The following is a 17806-nucleotide window of genomic DNA, read 5'->3' on the forward strand; positions in this document are numbered from 1 at the left end:
AGAAGGTTTATGTACTTAACCCTTCTATTAAGCATAGAAAACTGGGGGCGGGGGGACGATGGGACGGACATGACATGGGACACAAAAACCACTTCAAACTATTTTCTGAGGTCCTTCATTTAGGGAATGATTAAGAAGAGTCTAGCTGAAGTACAGAGGTAGAGCTCTTCATTAATAGCAGATGCCCCAATAGCGGGCAGATAAGGAAATAGCTATGCCCAATTCTGACTATGTCTGATCATTTTCTTTGATTTCAACTGCAATTCTAGCAAACACACAATAGTTTCCCTCTTTCTGCTCAAGCAGTTTTGTAACTATCTTAACATTGAAACGAAATGGCAGAAACCTGCTTCACAAGTTGAAGAGAAGGAAGAATTAATTATTGCTTTGCTGCTTCTCACCCCCTTACCATTTTGCTTAGAGGGAAGGAGAATTAAAGCACAAAGTAAAATCTGGGGGGATTTTCTATCACTCTGAAAACCAAGGGAAGAAACCAGTTTAAGAAGTAGCAATAACATGACTGAGCAGTTAGTTCTGCTGAAATAATCAAAATACAGGTAGTTTTGTGTAAACAAATGTGGCAGCAAAACGAAAACGAGCAGGAAAACATTCCAAAGCAAACAGGTACAAGGAAGGACAGCTTTGAGGGCAGTAACAAAAAAGCAACAAAATTAAAAAGGGAGAGACACAAACACAAAGTTTTGGAAGTGTGATGTAGTGAAAAACCTAAAGAACTAAAGAAAAGAATAAGAGAAGTAGACTGCTTTGGGAAAATTTTACTAAAGGAAAACAGGGAAAAAAGTCAATTCTGAGAAAGAAAAAAGTACTTAAGAAAGAAAGACAACATATGAAATAGCAGTATCAGTAGGATTTTAACGCTTATGTACAATTATCTTTGTAACTAATCTACATAATTTACTTTTTTTGCTGTCAGAAGATGCTACCAAGGCTTACTGTTTCTGTAACGGAGTGGAGGTATAACGGAAGATAAGGCACTGACCAAACCCTTCTCAACCTTTGTGTTGAGAAAGCATCTTCTAAATGGATTACATTACCCCTAGCTTCCAACTTTGGTGTTTCAAGCCTCAGTCTGAGCGATAATATACAACTCCAGAATGAACAGATGTTACTACCGCTAATTAAAATAAACAGCAATACATCAACATGACAGGTAGCCATTGAAAGCTGTTGCAGACTGTTCTGTGAGTGGTGGTCAATGCTGAGTTAAAGATAACTAACATAGCTGTCCCCATAGCAAATTTTGCTGCATTCTGATCAAAAATTCAGATAACGTTGCTCACAAAAAGCTTAGACTTTCTTACCACTTATGTTCTTTACATTTCACACCAGTCACTGGTACTTTATCCCTACCATGTATGTGCTTTCCTCATTAACAAAAATATTACGGTTAGAATCTGGGATAAAAGTGAAACCAGGGATAAAAGTGAAGACATTGTAAGCTTTCAGAGGGTTTTTTTTGTTTGTTTTCCCCTTTACCTGTTGTAATGAAACAATAGCTTCGTCAATCTTCTCCATTTTGCTGTAAATTCTTGCCAGAAGCACCTGGTAACGTCCATCTTCCATCAGAGATGACAATTCATTAACTATAAGAATTACATTAAACAAACATGATTCTTGGAAGAACTGATCCTAGTAAAGACAGAGAAAGATGAAGCTTTCCATATATTCCAGGCAAGAGCCTAAATGAAAAGTTCACAGCTCGATCTTATGTATTCAGGACTGTGATTTGATCTGGTGTATTGTTAGTGAGCAGGGTAAACATTACAACCTATGAACAGCAAGATTTAAGATCAAAGACACTGAAAGATGCAAAAGGAACACAAAAAAAATTGACTGTCTAGTCTATTTGCATTCTCAGAAATGTGACAGAAAATTTGATTTAAGTGGACAGGAAATAAAGCCACCCCTGACATTTCTTGTCTAAATCCTCCTCAAACTTAATGAAAAATGTCCAAAGTAATTCAATGAGTGCTACTGTACACCCAAAAAGCAGAAGATCGTTTCATGAAATTTCTAGTCAGGCCTCAAACTACCTTTCTTTTGCTACAGTCTGGAACTGACATGAATATGAACAGTTATTTTAACTAAGTATTTCAGTATCTACTCAAAAAAGCAGCAAGCTACTTTTGAATAATGTTTAAAACATATATGCATAAAATAATATTTGAAGAACACAAGCTCTCTCTGGCTTAGACTTATTTTAAACTATTGACAAAGTGGTATCTCGAGCACAGTTCCACATTAAAATTTAAAAGCCACCAAAATGCACGTTACATCTTTTTTAAAACTAAAAAAATAAAAGTAAGTATATTGACCTATACTCTATTGGCAAACTGTCTTCAAAGTGCTGTAATTGTGACATCCTGTTCCAAATCAGAGATACACTATGTAGCCAACTTAAGATCATTCCCTCCAGTACCTTTCCTGTATTTCATTTTTCTTTCACAAACGAAGGACATATTAGCATTTCTAAAAAATATATACTAAACTGCTCAATAATTTTCCCAATCAGCCAATGATATATACTTTTTTTCATGTAGAGAATGCGTGTATATCAAAGACATAAAAAGGATATTGGCTTATGTACTTTTTGCTTCATTGTGAGATGAAGAGATTTTAAAGTACATTGTGCAAACTGTATTTGCTGCTAATTTATCTTTCCATACGGGAAGACAAGCTGTCTTGAGAATGATTATTAAATTAGCCAGATCCTCAAAGGCTTAACTAAGACAGAAATACGATGTTAAATCAGAGGATTTTTTTTCAGTAAGAAGTAAACAAGACAGAAGACCAACACTTCCCTGCACAGTGTGAAAGACCAGTAAAATAGTGACAGAAGAAAACTTACAGAAGGGAATAGTCATAAGACATGATAATACTGTTTCCGTATTCAGTCACAAAAGTTAACAAATATAATTAAACCACTGAAAAAAAGATTTCCTTAAAGGTATAGCTCAATAGTTCACTCTAAACACCTTAAAACTTAATTGCCTTTTAACAAAACCAAGGAAAGAAATCCAGAAGTTTTGGCTTTGTAAGTGCATATTCTTAATATGTAAGGGGGCCCTAAGACATATCTTCAATGAGTTCAAATCTGGTTGCTCTGAAGGATCCTAGGTAGCATTTACCACCTAAACAATCATTCCCTAACAGCAGGAATGACTCATCTCTATTTGACCAATTCAGAATCAGAACATTTGTTAGCACAGAAGAGAAAGAACCTTGCATGTGTGGAGCTCCACTATTGTACTTACTGGCTTCACCTATCACAGATGTTCCAAGTTTAAAAGTCTTGCCAAAACCATCTTTAAGTGTAAGCAAAGTTTATTTTAGAGTGCATTTCTCTTATCACTTAACAGTTTCCTGTGGTTTACAGTTCAAAAAAGTTTATATGGAACTTGTTTATTCTTTAGAATCATTCGGAACACACAAACAACAGGAGAAATCGTATGTTTTAATGTAAATTAGTAACATTCCTACCAGGCTCGTGATCTAAAGCTTGCTGAAGTACTTTTTCTGCCTTTTCATAATGCTTCAGTTTCATTAAAAGCTCAGCCAAATCATAACGAAGGAAATTCTGTTGACCACTTCTCAATGCAGCCTCATAGTAACTGATTGCCTAAAAGGAAGAAACAAAAATCTGAGTATTATTTAAAGATAAATCTTAAAGACAACAACCTTCCTACAGGTATTTAATGACATGCTGCTTAGAGTTTTCTCTACTTTCTTCACTTCTCCTGTAACCAAGTCATTTCTAGTAAGTATTGTATCAAAAACATGTTATCTAGTTGCAAGTTCAGGCTTCCAAAAATGTAATGCCAAATTAGAGATAAATAGAGTAACTAGAGTCCACCTTTTGATAAACACGCATTTTCATAGCCTAACCACATTATCATGTTCTATCTCTGACAGGATCCCTGCCAATTAAACCACATTTTCATTAGCTGCCGAAGTTGTGTAATTCCAGTCAGACTAGAGTTATAAAGTTCTCTTTCACTGTATACAAAGGACGAATATTTTCCAAAAGTTGACTGCAAAACATGAAGATAAAAAGGAATGAAAAGTTTAAAGATACCAACTAAGCATAATCTAATAGAAAGGAGTCTTCTCTGCATTTTTAAACATAAAACCTGACAATCATAGCAATTAAAAAATTCAAATATTTACTCAAAAATAAGAGCAATGTTCTGGATCAATAAACTACTATTCCATAAGTTGTTTTTTTTTTTTTTTTAAAAAAAAACCCACTTCAAAATAACAACTCAAATAGTCTTGAAATAGGATGGTACTTCTCTAAGTAAACGGGAAAGTGAGAACTGAAATGATGTTGAAAAGTTGCATTTCCAAAATTAATTTGAAATGTTTTATTAACTTTTATAGTTTTAAAGTAGAACATGTTTAAACATGCATAATAATGCATCTATCAGGCAGGTTACCTATTTAAGCTTAGGCATCCTAAGGATAATATAGCTGAAGACTCAAAATAAAAAATTCAAGTCCAGAAAACATTTATCAACACACGGATTACAAGTTTTTCTATAGCAACTCTAGAAAACCTCAGAGTACATTAGATTATTACAGAGACAAAAAAAGAGCTCTGAAGCATAATGGAGCAAGATAGGAATCATACTGAGCTGCTCGTAATACTGACCTAAACAGATGCTCTAACACTGCAAACATAAAAAATAATTTGCACACACCCTCCAGTAGTCTGAGGTTCCTCAAATAAAATAATTCGCTCCTGCAAGTTTTCCCCAAACATTTTCTTCTGTTTCTCCTACACTAAGAGGTTAAAGCCTCTATTACCATTCTGCCAGCCAATGCTAAAGCTAGGAGATGTAACAAGACTGGGTCAACGGAGTAGCTGTTAAACATGGTTTTGAGTGCAGGCCCAAAAACCACATAAACTGCAAGTCACCAGAATTAAAGCAGATTTGTATCCACCAATGTGTAACTATGCCTCTGGCCAGATATTTTGAAGGAGATCTACAAATTTACTTGGAGGACAAAAAAGCTGTTTAGTGCTTTAAAGTGAAAGGCTTCTTTCTACCCAACCTGAAAACAGTAAAAGCGCAGTTGACTAATCACATTGCACATATGCAAGAACTAGCTCATGTCACAAATATATTCCCTGGAACAACATACTGAGTATCTCACATTCAATGTGATAAGAAAGAAATCTTTAGTGGGATTTCTATGCCAGAGAACTCCCCAGTCACTGTTTAGTAATTTGCTTTGTCCCCCCACCATTAATTGTTTCCCCCCACCACACACACACAAAAAATTATTAAATAGACATTCCCAGAAGATGAAGAACCTTTGGGTTTACTCCACAGAGCTAACACCATGCTTCTCCTTCGGCAACCTCCTGGCACAATGGTAATAAACATGTAACTTTAAACAGGTAAGTAAGATGATAGTACGTTAGTACATTGCCTGAAAGAGTCCATGCAGTATCACTTATCTAAGCTAACAATACACAAACTCAGACTGGAACCTTCAATCAGTATTAAGCCTGACAAGAACTGATAATGGGAGCTAATAGTCCTACCCTGAATGAAACCAAGGCAGAAGATAGATTCCACACAATTTAGAACGGTTTGGGTTGGAAGATCATCTAGTGCCAACCCCCTTGCCATGGGCAGGGACACCTTCCACCAGACCAGGTTGCTCAAAGCCCCATCCAACCTGGCCTTAAACACTGCCAGGGAGGTGGCAGCCACAGCTTCTCTGGGAAACCTGTTCCAGGGCCTCACCACCCTCACAGCAAAGAACTTCCTAAACTCTAATCTAAATCTCCTCTCTTTCAGTGTGAAACCGTTACCCCTTGTCCTATCACCACACTCCCTGATCAAGGGTCCCTCCCCACCTTTCCTGTAGGCCCCCTTTAAGTACTGGAAGGCCACTAGAAGGTCTCCCCAGAGCCTTCTCTTCTCCAGGCTGAACAACCCCAACCCTCTCAGCCTGTCCTCATAGTGGAGGTGGTCCAGCCCACTAATCATCTTTGTGGCCCTCCTCCTAACTTCTTCCAAGTCCAAGAGAGATAGAGACCATTATTTAAAATAACTCCCATGAGTACAGAAGAAGAGTGTGCTAAGCATTTATGGAAGAGGCACTGCTGACACAAAGCACAGAGCCATTTCTCTTTGTCTCCCAGGTACTTTCTGTACCCATTTACTGTTTGTTATTTCAATACAAGTTACTAGAAAAAAAGAGCAAATACTGAAAGTTAGGAAGTTGGCACCATCTCCCCTGTAATTTAAACTTGTCTATCAATCCACATCAAAGCCACACATATATTCTATATGTGCCACCTTGGGAAGATGTTGGCTTGCTCCAAAAACCAAATGAGAAACTCTCACCTTCTTTCACAGCACATACACAGAAGAATACTGTAAGAACAAGTCTTTTTGGCAACATGGAGACTATTCAAAAACATTGTACTAAAAAGCTCAGTGAGACGGAAATAAAACACAAAAGACTGAAGTTCAAGATTCCTGCATGTAAGCACCAAGTGTACAACCACACCATTTCCCCAGCATTACAGCACCACTTGCTTCCTTCCCAGGCTGTCCCAAAATACTTTCTTCCCCTCCCTGTCCTGTGCAGAGGCCACAGAACTGACTGGCTAGATACTTTGAAAAGGATCTACAAATTTACAGAAAGTTAGTTTAGCGCTTTAGGGTGAAATGCTTCTTCTACCCAACTTGAAAACAAAATCAGACAAAGCCCACATGTTGACAACAATGGACACAATACTTAATTAGCCTAATACAGCACTTATAGAATACCTTTGAGTAGTTATGCGTTTTGATTAGGGCTTTTCCAATTTTACTTGCTAAAGCTGGGTCTTTTGGATTGTTCTTCAAGGCCTGCTCGTAGACTTCTATGGCTTCAGTAGGCTTCAACAGTAAAAGATAAAAACACAGAAGTCAAGGATTAAGATAAGTTTATGAAGAAAACAAAATCTGCTAACACCTCCAGGAATGACTGCCAAGTACTACTGGTTCATAAACTACAATGCTTCTGAGAGAATGGTCAATATGAAATTGCAGGAAGTGTAAAGCCAATGTAAATTTACATTTCCATGCTAAAACAGAACGTGGAGAGAACTTGGCAAACAAATGAGTTTGTATTACCCTGATTCTTTTTCCAGTGAAATTTCTTTACTACTATTTTCACTAGTTAACAAACTTATGCAAACTGTCTTGGACCATCATCGATGTATCTCCTCTAGCCATGCTATAGCAGATCTAAACAAATCTCCTTTTGCTTTATAATTCTTCACGAAGGAGAAAACTACACAGAAACATGAATAAGTAAAGAATCATTAATCACCTACAGATCCTCAAACTAGTAAGCTAAACTATCAGTTGTGTGTCCTAACCTAATTTATTCTTTCAAAATATGAATTTAAATGTGTATCCTTCAAATTCCTATGTCCACTTGACCACCCTGTCTTGTACAAATACTGAATAACATTTCCAGTTCACCATGAAAGCTAAGGATGTAAAAAATGTATAGCAATCCAATAATTTAAATTTTTTAAAATAAAACTCAACATGCAAACTAAGTTCCTAGAATTATTTTAAGCTTCAGAACTCTTCTAAACATCTGAACTTCCTTCTGAATTTAATTTAGCTCTCACCTTAGATTGTTCTTAGTCTTATGGGTCAGTGTTCTAGATAAAATTCTCTCCTTGGCTTTCAATTGGTCAATTATTAGAAGAAATGCATTTTCAACATCATCTTTTTTGAACGCAGAACAGTTAATGTTCATAGGCAGCAATTACGTTTTTTTACATCCTAAAGCAGTTTCTGTTTGCCAACTACCAATCAATAACAGTCAATATGCTACATTCTCTCAACTTGTCAAAGTCAACAAATGACTCAATCATTCTATTCATCTCTAGAATGCACTTACCTCTTGAATATTCATGTATGCATCACCAAGAAGAAGAAAAGTATGAGCACTTGGCAGTTTTTCTACTAGGTCTCTGGAAACAGAAGACAGAACCTTGCTCAGTATTTACCATGTCAATACTGCTATCTAAACAACAACAAATAGGGCACAACAGTTTTATCCTCTACAGATTTTAGTTTTTATTTCTGAAAATAAAACAAACAAACAAACAAAAAAAAGAGAGATATCTTTCCAAAATACGACTTCCAAATACTGTTTTAAAAGTTACAACACTTACTCAAATGAATCATGTCACTAAATATCTCCAACTTGTTGCAGAAAGGGAAAAAATTAGCTCCCCATGCTACCATTAAACATCTAGGAAAAGATATACACACACCACAAACTTTTACCTATAGCAGCCAGCATATAACTTTTTATCTTTCCTGTACTGAAGATAAATATCTGCCATTTTTTCTTTAGCTTGTACAAAGTAAGACTGTTCAGGTGTAATATTTCGGAGCATAGTTAAGGCTTGTTCAACATCTCCTTGAGCAATTGCCAGATCTGCATTTGCAATCACAACTCTTAGTTCCTCAGGAGTTCCAGAAAATTCATTAATGGCGTCTTGCAGTATTATAGCAGCTTCATGCTGCAAATAATAAAACCAATAGAATTAATGTACTTCCTGTTGTTGAATAGCCAAAAATAAAGAGATCATAAAGCAAATGTCCAAGGGCATTACACAAACCAACAACAAAAAAAAACCCCAAACCATATTATCCATTCATTTTGCTAAAACATTTAAAATGTTTTTTTTTCCTGTTGATTTTGTAAATAAGATTTTGTGATATGAACTACCAGAAGAAGTTTTAGTAGAGAAAACAACACTTGCACTACAAGGAGATTGCTCAAATTCAATTGGACAATGCCTTTAGCACCTTGCTCTATCAGGTCTTGCCTTAAGCAGGACGACCTCCAGAGGTCACTTCCAACTATACGACTGTATGCCACCTTATATACTTAGTAGACAGTAGGACACTACGTATGTGTAAGATACAGCTGATAGCAAGGATTCTGCTACACAAAGATAAGGACAGAATCCAAAAATAATTCCAATAGCATTCTGACAGCAAAACAGGAATCTACATGCCAGCAAATGAACATCAACAGTATCTCCACCTCAAAATTAAAAATGGTTTTGTAGACTCAAAACTGAGCACTGCAAGTAGGATTTTTTTCTCTATACAATATAACGTACAAGCTGTCAAGTCAGATATTCTGCAAATTTTACCAAGCAAAATCCTCTTGGTAAAAGACGTGATGGTTTTCTATGCCAAACTAATGAGGACAGACACTTCTGTTAATGGGAAGTGGAAATTGTTTTCAGGTATGTATTACATCTTACTAAGTTTGCCATCTTACCGGTTCTCCATTCAAACGATGAGCTTCTACTAATTCTAGGAAGACAGACACACGATCACTTGCATCAATTTCAATTATTTTTCCTTTCATTTTTGAGGAAGCTGTAGGTTTTCTCATTCCAGGCAAATTCTTTGCCATCTGTAAGGTCTTAATAGCTTCTGATAATTCTCCCATCTTCTTCTGAGTTTGGGCCTTAATTAAGTGATAAACAGGATGTTCTCGCACCTAAAAAAAAAAAAAAAAAAAAAAAAAAAAAGAGAGAGATAAGGAGTTTCAAAATTTTGCACAGTATTCAAAGCCTTTGAAAAAAGATTTCTAAATTATTTTTTTTTAAATATTGAACTCTGTTTCTTCTTCCAAATATATCCAATTTCAATTGTAGTAATTTACTTATGAGAATATTAGAGTTTTGAAAGAGTACGCAAACTAGTAATTAAGTTTTCAATTAAAAAAGGAAAAGCATTACATGAGATGAGACTTTGGGATAGAGAAACATTCACTACAGCGTTACTTGAAACTAGACTGAATTTTAAGGGGTTTTGAGCATCTCCCATGCTGCCGTATGCACACTTCATCAAGCTATTAATTAAAAGAAGTATACAATCACTATTTACCACAAGTCCTGCCTGCCATTTCTCCACCTTCTTAAAATATACTTCACACGAAGAGGAAATGTCAATAATGGAAATGTAACTGTGTACAAAGTTGCACCTCAGTGTCTCCTAACTGGGTAGTTAACCTTCAGCTTTCTTACATCACTTGGAGGAAGGAACCAAGATGGGAGCATGCTTCCAAGGAAACGGTAGTTTGTCACTCTTCACCTAAGCTCTGTCAAGAGACTTTGCACAACTCTGACCTAATGAGTGCTGTGGAGTGTTCCCAACTCACTGTCAAACCTACATAAAGTTCCAGCGATGTCAACAAATCAAGTTCCATACTGCAATGTATTAGTCTCAAGAAATAAAATTGGTGAGGACTACTGCAAAACACTGAGTTTTCTAATACCATGCTTAAATTACCAAAATTTCTACTGAAGGGACAGAAGAGGGACAGAGATGAGACACAAATGGAAGACAGCATAGCCTATGGCTAATCTCTTAACACTCAGAGTGCTTAAAGCAGCCTGAATTGCCAAGAGGTAACTACAGACTCCTTATCCCCTCATGCATCTGTGCAAATCTTCATTAGCAACTGTACATCTGCGCAGAAAGTCCAGAAACATCGGATCACTCTTCAAGTCCTTCTATGTCAGCTTTTAAAGACTGTTGCAAGCTTAGTTTGGAATTACATGTTCTGTTTATATAACGTTTTTAATATTTAAGTAAGGACTTTTAATATTTACATAAGGAGAAAAAGCTACCACTTCTTTCTTTTACACTTCAAAACAATTTCAGTATGTTGTAATAAGATATTAGCTTTGTCTTTATGGTCATTTCTCTGATAAATATTCACATACCATGTCCACATAAACATCTGGATATTAAACGTGTATTGGAAGAGTCATAAAAGGTTCTGTCTAAAAATTATTGTATACAAAACCATACAACTGCAGATGATTGACCAAATAAAATGGTTCCATTCTTTTGTCCAACTCACCTCAAAATTGTAGCTCAGACAAAGTTCCAAGGATTGAGAACACAGTTTCGTATTGTTTTGAGCCAAATACACCTGGGCCATCAGTAAGTGTGCATCTGCATAAGAAGGACTCCTTTCAAGACAGTAATGTAAATTAGTACGGGCTGCTTCAGTATCTCCTAGGAAGTTAAAAAAGGGAAAACAAGAAAGTAGTTGATATGAAATACAGAGGTTAAATACAGAGCACTTATTAATTACTCACTAATTTTATAATTTATTGGGGTTTTAAATAAATGGGAGCACTTAGTGAATAAAGTCATATACAAAGTATTATGTGGCTATGAAATGAAGTCAAAACCAGGTTAAAGGTAAGATACTTTCCCATTGTTACATCTGTAAATCATTCAATACTATTTTTTTTGAAGCAATAGATTAAAAAAATACCATATTTATGTGTCTGTACAATTAAGATACATTCATATAAATCACAAAAAAGGCAGTACAAATGTTCTTCACCTAGCTCTAATGCTCTAATTTCTTTTCGTGAAAGAAAAATATCCATTGTGATTTAAAAGTGTGAAATTAATTTTTTTATATTAAAGCAACTAAAGAGGCGGATAGCTAACCACTCATATAACTATTACCTGACAAGTATTTCACTTTTGCAACTAAAAAGACAGCTTGTTGAAGACCAGGCACAGTTTTTACCACAGTTTCAAGAACAGAAGCACAGTGCTTGAGAAGTGGTGAAGGCGACTGCCCAGGACTTGCAGGCTAGAAGTAAAAAAAAAAAAAAAAAAAAAAAAAAAATAGAACAAACCACCAAACAAGACCTCAGTTGACAGGTTTTGGACTTAAATTTCATTTGAAGTCTGAGTTCACTTTAAACTCAAATAAGCTAGAGCAAAGCATTGTTATTTTCTTCAACCCAAAAAGCTGAAAGCTGTCATTGTGAAGAAATACAAAAATACATGTTTTAAACTTAAGGGGTTAACTTCTTGGTATTAGCAGGAACACGACAGCCTCATGGACTTCAAGGATGATAAAACACTTCAGACCTGACATAAGCTGAAGAGTCAGTCCATAAACATTTGGCAGCATACTCTGAATTACCAAGCCAACTCATCCAACACAATGATAACGTGAACTAAATTTCAAGAGAGCTGAATTTGGAATGAATGACCAGAAGGATGAGAAGAAAAGTTCTAGTCCTGTCCCTCCTACTCTCATTCCATACCACGGAACATATCCATACTGCTAGAGCATAGCGGATGAGAAATAGCTACTTGCATTTAAACTGCTAGTAAAATGTACCACATTTTAGTTGCTCATTATCAGAAACGTTCATTTCCCCCTATTACTTTAGCTAGTTGCTAACTGTTATATATAAAAAAAGGAAAAGGCAACCTAAAGGTCCTTCTGTTCACAGCTAATGTTTCCACAGGACCTATGCCTTGCGGAAGCAGCAGCCCTCCACTATCAAACTTGAAGCCTCCACCACCTGGCTGAACTCACTTTCTAATACCACGAACTGCTTTTTGCAATAAAGAGATAATGAAACTTCAGGAAAAGCCTATCTTTTCTTTTACAAATCTTTCTATGGACAATAATTCAGGAAAAACAATTTTCATTTTGAATTAAAAACGATCATTGCCATTAAGTACTTCTGGAATATACCCCAGGGAAATCTTCAGAGAAGACAGCACCTCATAGAATGACACTTCTTATTTATCTCCTTCTGTGACACAAAATTGTCATTGTTTTAGATGTTTTAGACTTTTAAACATTACCATTTCATTACAGATGGTGGGACAGATCATAACAATGGAAAACTACTCATTTGCCTGTTAGATTTGAAAACTGTACATAAACAAGTATTTATGGGAAGGTTCTATAATTAGACTAGAAATCTGCTAATGACAGGATAAGAAAAGTTGGCTCCCAGCTATTTCAGAAGAATAATCTGAATATTAAAATAAGGAAGAAACTTTAAATGTGTTTCTTCTGCTTTAGACATCAGGTCTCCATTCAATTTATTAAGTTCTACACGCCTTTGTAGCCAAAACTAGCACAAGCAAATTCAGTCACAGAAAATCAGACATCTGAGTGAGATTTTTCTTTGGAATTAGTAATAATAATATAAAAAAAAAAATAGTATTCCAATGATTTTTACCAACACACAGAAGAAACTGAAATGAAGAAAGAACGTATATATATTGAAAAAATATCCTGAGCTGACAAAAATATTTCAGGAATAGGATCATGCTAGTTTCATATTGAGATAGCTCTATTCACTGTAGTGTTACAGTTTCTTGATCAAAAGAGATACTAAAAAAGTATGAGTACACACACAGAGCACATAAAACATTTTAATAGGGAAAATTTTTGAGATCAGTTAATCATGAAGCAAAAATTTAGAAATGAAATCCAAGAATACCTTCCATTTTCAGACAGAAATGACCTCCAGCTGCTTACCTGTGCTGGGCAAAAATTAAGATATTCCCTAATGATTTCTAGCAAGAAATCAGGGTTTAGTTTTTCAAAATATTCCACACCAAGAGGAAAACCATGCAAAGATGAAAAGTGAGTATCCAGAACATCATTCAACAAGGCAATAACTTCTTCTTGTCTCTTTTGTTTTTTCACAGCTAGGACTGCACGCAAGAAAGATAATTCCTACAGAAAAAAAAAAAAAAAAGTCCTCAATATTTCCAGATACGCTCATCTCTTACGTATACAATACTGTACAATTCTTGTTAACCATTTCTTTTTTATATTTAGGGATACTGTAAGACATTTAGTATGTTCACTGTAAATGGCACCGATGATTATTATATCAATGCATTCCTTTAATTTTTGCAAGAAGCTTTACATTTTTCTGAGTGTGAAACCCTGAAAATAATCAATATCCCTCCCTTTCTGACTTTTCAAACTTATCTTCAGAGACAAAGCACTGCAGGAAAGCAATGACAGTTTTGCTCTGCAAATAGCCTTGTGTTGCAAAGTTAGGCAATGCGTTAACTTAGACTGATAAGAAAAATTAAAATTTAGATTTAATAGTACTCCATTAAGAATGCTCTGCTCAAGTTACTGAAATACAGAACATGAAGTAACCAGTAGACCATAATTCAGATTAATACAAAAGTATTTTAAGGAAGGAAGATGTCTCCTACCCCAGATTTCCCAATGCACTGTTGAATTCCATTAAGAAACTCCAACTGTTGCTCTGCATCTTCTAATTGCCCTTGTATTAGCTGACAACGGATAATTCCTGTAACATTTAAACATTTTTATTGCAGATTTGTCTTCCTAGTCAAGCACATGCTTGGTTTTCCAGAATTAACTTTTTCTCTCCTCAACCTCTTCATAAAGTGGTGATACGAGAAGAAAAAATAGATCAAGACTTATGCTAATGTAGATTTTATGTACTTAGAAATATCTAGGATCGATGATGCACAATTGATATACTAATATATGCAATGCTATAAAGCAGTTTCATGGAAAGATCTCATCCTTACATTACAAAGTCAAAACCAGTAGAGCTTCAACTGGTTCTAGGCTAAGTAGAAGCACCGTAAAGTTTGGCTTCTAATTCAGAAGTAGTATAAGAAACAAAATGAAATTTAAAAAAACAAAACCAAAAAACCACACACACACACAAACCATTCCTACCCTCTAAATTTTTCATTCTGTTTGAAGTTTCAGTTTAGAAGGCAACGGCATAGTCAAGGAGAAAAAAATGCAGAAGAAAATCCGTGAAGCAAGTATGCCCTATTTACACTCCATTTTCTTGACAGCAATTGGACTTCATCAAAAGTAATTTTTTTTTTTTTTAAAGAACGTAACATGTAAATCAAAAGTATCAGATGTTTTGACTGGATTATGTTTTTCAAATCTAATTCAGACACATACGTAGCCATGGACAGCTTGTTCTATCAACTGCCCTTGAATTTTTTATTTTAGTAGTGCCTAAGATTTCTCTAGTTCTTAGGCACTAAAGAAATAAAACAAAAGAAATTATACAGCCATATCTCTGTCCTTACCATTACTTTGAGAGTTCTAACTGAAAAGAGAAAAGTTTCACTTTTCAAAAGGAAGACCAAAAGGCACATCCAGTGAGGAGAAACTTGCTACAAGACAGACAGCATAACATGAATCAGGAAGTGCTGCCCAACACTACTGTTCCAATGCTTACAGATTTTCCTAGTAGCAGTAGTAAGAAAATTTGATCAAAAAAGCATCGTCTGCGTCTTAAGACCAGTAAAACCAAAAGAAAGTGAAAGACCTTACCAGTTAGCGCAGAAACACTTGTGTCATCAAGTGTCATAGCAGTCTTGTACCATTTTAAAGCTTCTTTCACTTTCCCTTGTAAAATCATTTGGTAGCCAAGTTCAGTAGCAAATTCTGCATTGTCAGAATCCAAATCAGATGCTCTTTCAACTAAGGTTTGTGTATGTTGAAGGATGAGCTGGTTCCGGCCACACTAATGGTAAGAACAATCTTTAAACCTTAAGTTTTCCTTATTTTTCAGATTCACTTAGAAAAACATACTGAATATTGCTGTAGCAGTTGAGACGACATCATCTCATATAATCTGTAGTAATTCTACAAAAATTGTGACATTTAAAGTGTGCTCGATTCAAACATAAATATACAATACCATTCAATAAGGAATAGTTGATAGTTGCTTTGAATGCTTTCTTAAAACAACTCTAATAAATACAAAGATTAAAGAAACCTTCAGTTTCAAGGCCATGTGATTAACCTTGTCACTTCCCTACATTAAGAATATGGTCGGCGGACATTGGAAATCTGTTTCTCATTTAAAAGTAAGCAGTAAAAACATTTTAGAATGAGGTGGCTTAAATACTGTAATTCATACTGAATGTAAAACTTTTTAAAAGTAATTACCAAAGGCTATGCAAGGTAATCTATTTAAATTGTCTACAATCTTCTACTTTTTAGAAGACATTTAACATTTGTCTACCAGAAAATAAAACAAAAAAACAGGATATATAGATAGCTGCATACTGTTTAAGAAAAAATGCATACTCACTGTTCTACTGAAAGCTAAGGCCACTTTACAGAAGAGCTGCGAATTATGTGGTTCTAACCTGTCCAGTGCTTTAATTAGGTCGCCCAGTCTTGCTGAAGCCTTGGAGAAAAAGGAGTAACATAATAAGTAATAGAAAGAATGAACATATTAGGACAATTAAACAGTTTTCACTAAAAAGTGGTCATATATTTTACTATGCTGTAATATGTTTAAATTTAAACTCAGAAGTTTTCAGGGCTGGGAGTTAAAATTTATTTTGGAATACTTTGGAATAGTAAAGTGACAATAAAGTAGATTGTATCCTCTATACATGCTCTAAAAAAAGTGAAAGACTTCAGCTGAATCTGGTGTAACAGAAAGTCCCAAAAAGCAAGCCACTCTGAGGAATCCTATCTGTGAATATTGTTCGGGATTCGGTGCGATACAGACACGTGCTCAAAACCAAAGCTCTTCCAGACGGTCAGACTTTTAACATCACAGTTTCTCACCTAAGGTAGACATTTCTGGGGTTACCATAATAAGATACATGGGGGGCTTTAGTATGATTTTAGACTTAAGACACCTGGATCATTTTTAAATTTCATCAGGTTTTTTAATCTTTCCCTAGATACGGGTCTCAGTCACATGTGACATTTTACCCCAGAATCTTTTGTTTACATCCTACCATGTCCAGCAAGTTTCACTCATGGATGGCTTTATTGAATTGAAGTCTGCAACTGTCACTATTTCTCCATATTTCCTATGATTATGCATAAGTAAGACTTAAATTTGATTATAAATACACTAATGAGTAAAGAGTACTTTCAGTAACTAAAAATAAAATACCTTTTACTCTAGAACTTGAAAAAAACCTACAAAACACTGAAAACACCTCACCTTTTTTGTTAAATTTCCACTTAAATTATCCCAGCATTTTTGCATAATGAGAAAAGGACATTTAAAAAAAAAATGTTTTTTGTTACAATTTAGATAAAGTATTCTAGAATTTCCTGAAAAATGGCACAAGCACCATACGTACAAAATACATGCATATATCTCTGTGCAGAAAAGGACTTGGGAGTAGAAGGAAAAGTTAAAGAGAATTCTTAGAGCTAAAAATTCCCCAGTAATTGTCAAAAAAGGGTGAACAAAGCACAGGTTATACAACTTAACAACAGTCAGCGATGGCAAGTGACCACCTTTCAAAAAATTTATCACTACATCACTTCATTATTTCCTTTAATTAATAAAATACTAAAAATAAAGGGAAGGTTTACAATAACTTATGAATTTATCAAAAGAGCAAATAAACAATAAAAGATTGCTTTGATGATTCAAATCAACACCATTCAAATTAATTGTCCAGTGGAGACTTCTGTTTGGCTTGATTCCTGTTCTCTGGAAAGATGGAGGTAAAAAAACTATGTCTCCCTTGGCATCCAGAAAACACCCCAACAGTAAGCGAGAGCAGCCATTTGAGTCAGAATAGGTGAACATACCTCTTCCTGCAGAGAATGAGTGTAGCACAGGACCAGACAAAGTATAAGACAAGAATACATAAAGAAGGTAGTGCATACGGCAGCTAGTCCCTACAAAGGCTGTGTTACGCGCAACAGTCTGCTAATAAAAAGACTCACCTCAGATATATTTCCTTCCCTGCACAGATAATGCAGAGCCTCCATTCTTATGGCTTCTAAATTGAGGGCATCTTTCTGCAATAGTCTAAAGCCAAACAAAAAGTGAATGTAAAGAAAACAAAACTTTTGCTCAATCATCTGTTTTATCCTAAAAGGGGACTAAAATAGTTTGTATTGCACAGTTACTTTAAATCATAGCTCTCATCTGAAA

At 35.2% G+C, this 17806-nt stretch overlaps 1 protein-coding gene across 2 annotated transcripts in view; it reads right to left on the reverse strand.

Annotated features, from left to right (window-relative positions):
* The window catches only part of TTC21B (tetratricopeptide repeat domain 21B), a 41275-nt gene that overhangs the window by 16985 nt on the left and 6484 nt on the right, over positions 1-17806 (reverse strand). For both annotated transcript variants that reach the window (XM_086465041.1, XM_086465040.1), the window contains exons 7-19: positions 17596-17680; positions 15980-16078; positions 15214-15406; positions 14097-14194; positions 13399-13599; positions 11568-11697; positions 10945-11102; positions 9349-9573; positions 8337-8575; positions 7945-8017; positions 6813-6923; positions 3502-3640; positions 1498-1604 (exon numbers count right to left, since the gene is read on the reverse strand). In XM_086465041.1, the coding sequence (XP_086321167.1) occupies positions 1498-1604; positions 3502-3640; positions 6813-6923; positions 7945-8017; positions 8337-8575; positions 9349-9573; positions 10945-11102; positions 11568-11697; positions 13399-13599; positions 14097-14194; positions 15214-15406; positions 15980-16078; positions 17596-17680 (1858 nt within the window). The remainder of the gene's footprint in view (positions 1-1497; positions 1605-3501; positions 3641-6812; positions 6924-7944; positions 8018-8336; positions 8576-9348; positions 9574-10944; positions 11103-11567; positions 11698-13398; positions 13600-14096; positions 14195-15213; positions 15407-15979; positions 16079-17595; positions 17681-17806) is intronic.

This window comes from Leptosomus discolor, chromosome 5, assembly GCF_034619465.1.
Source record: "Leptosomus discolor isolate bLepDis1 chromosome 5, bLepDis1.hap2, whole genome shotgun sequence".
NCBI lineage: Eukaryota > Metazoa > Chordata > Aves > Leptosomiformes > Leptosomidae > Leptosomus > Leptosomus discolor.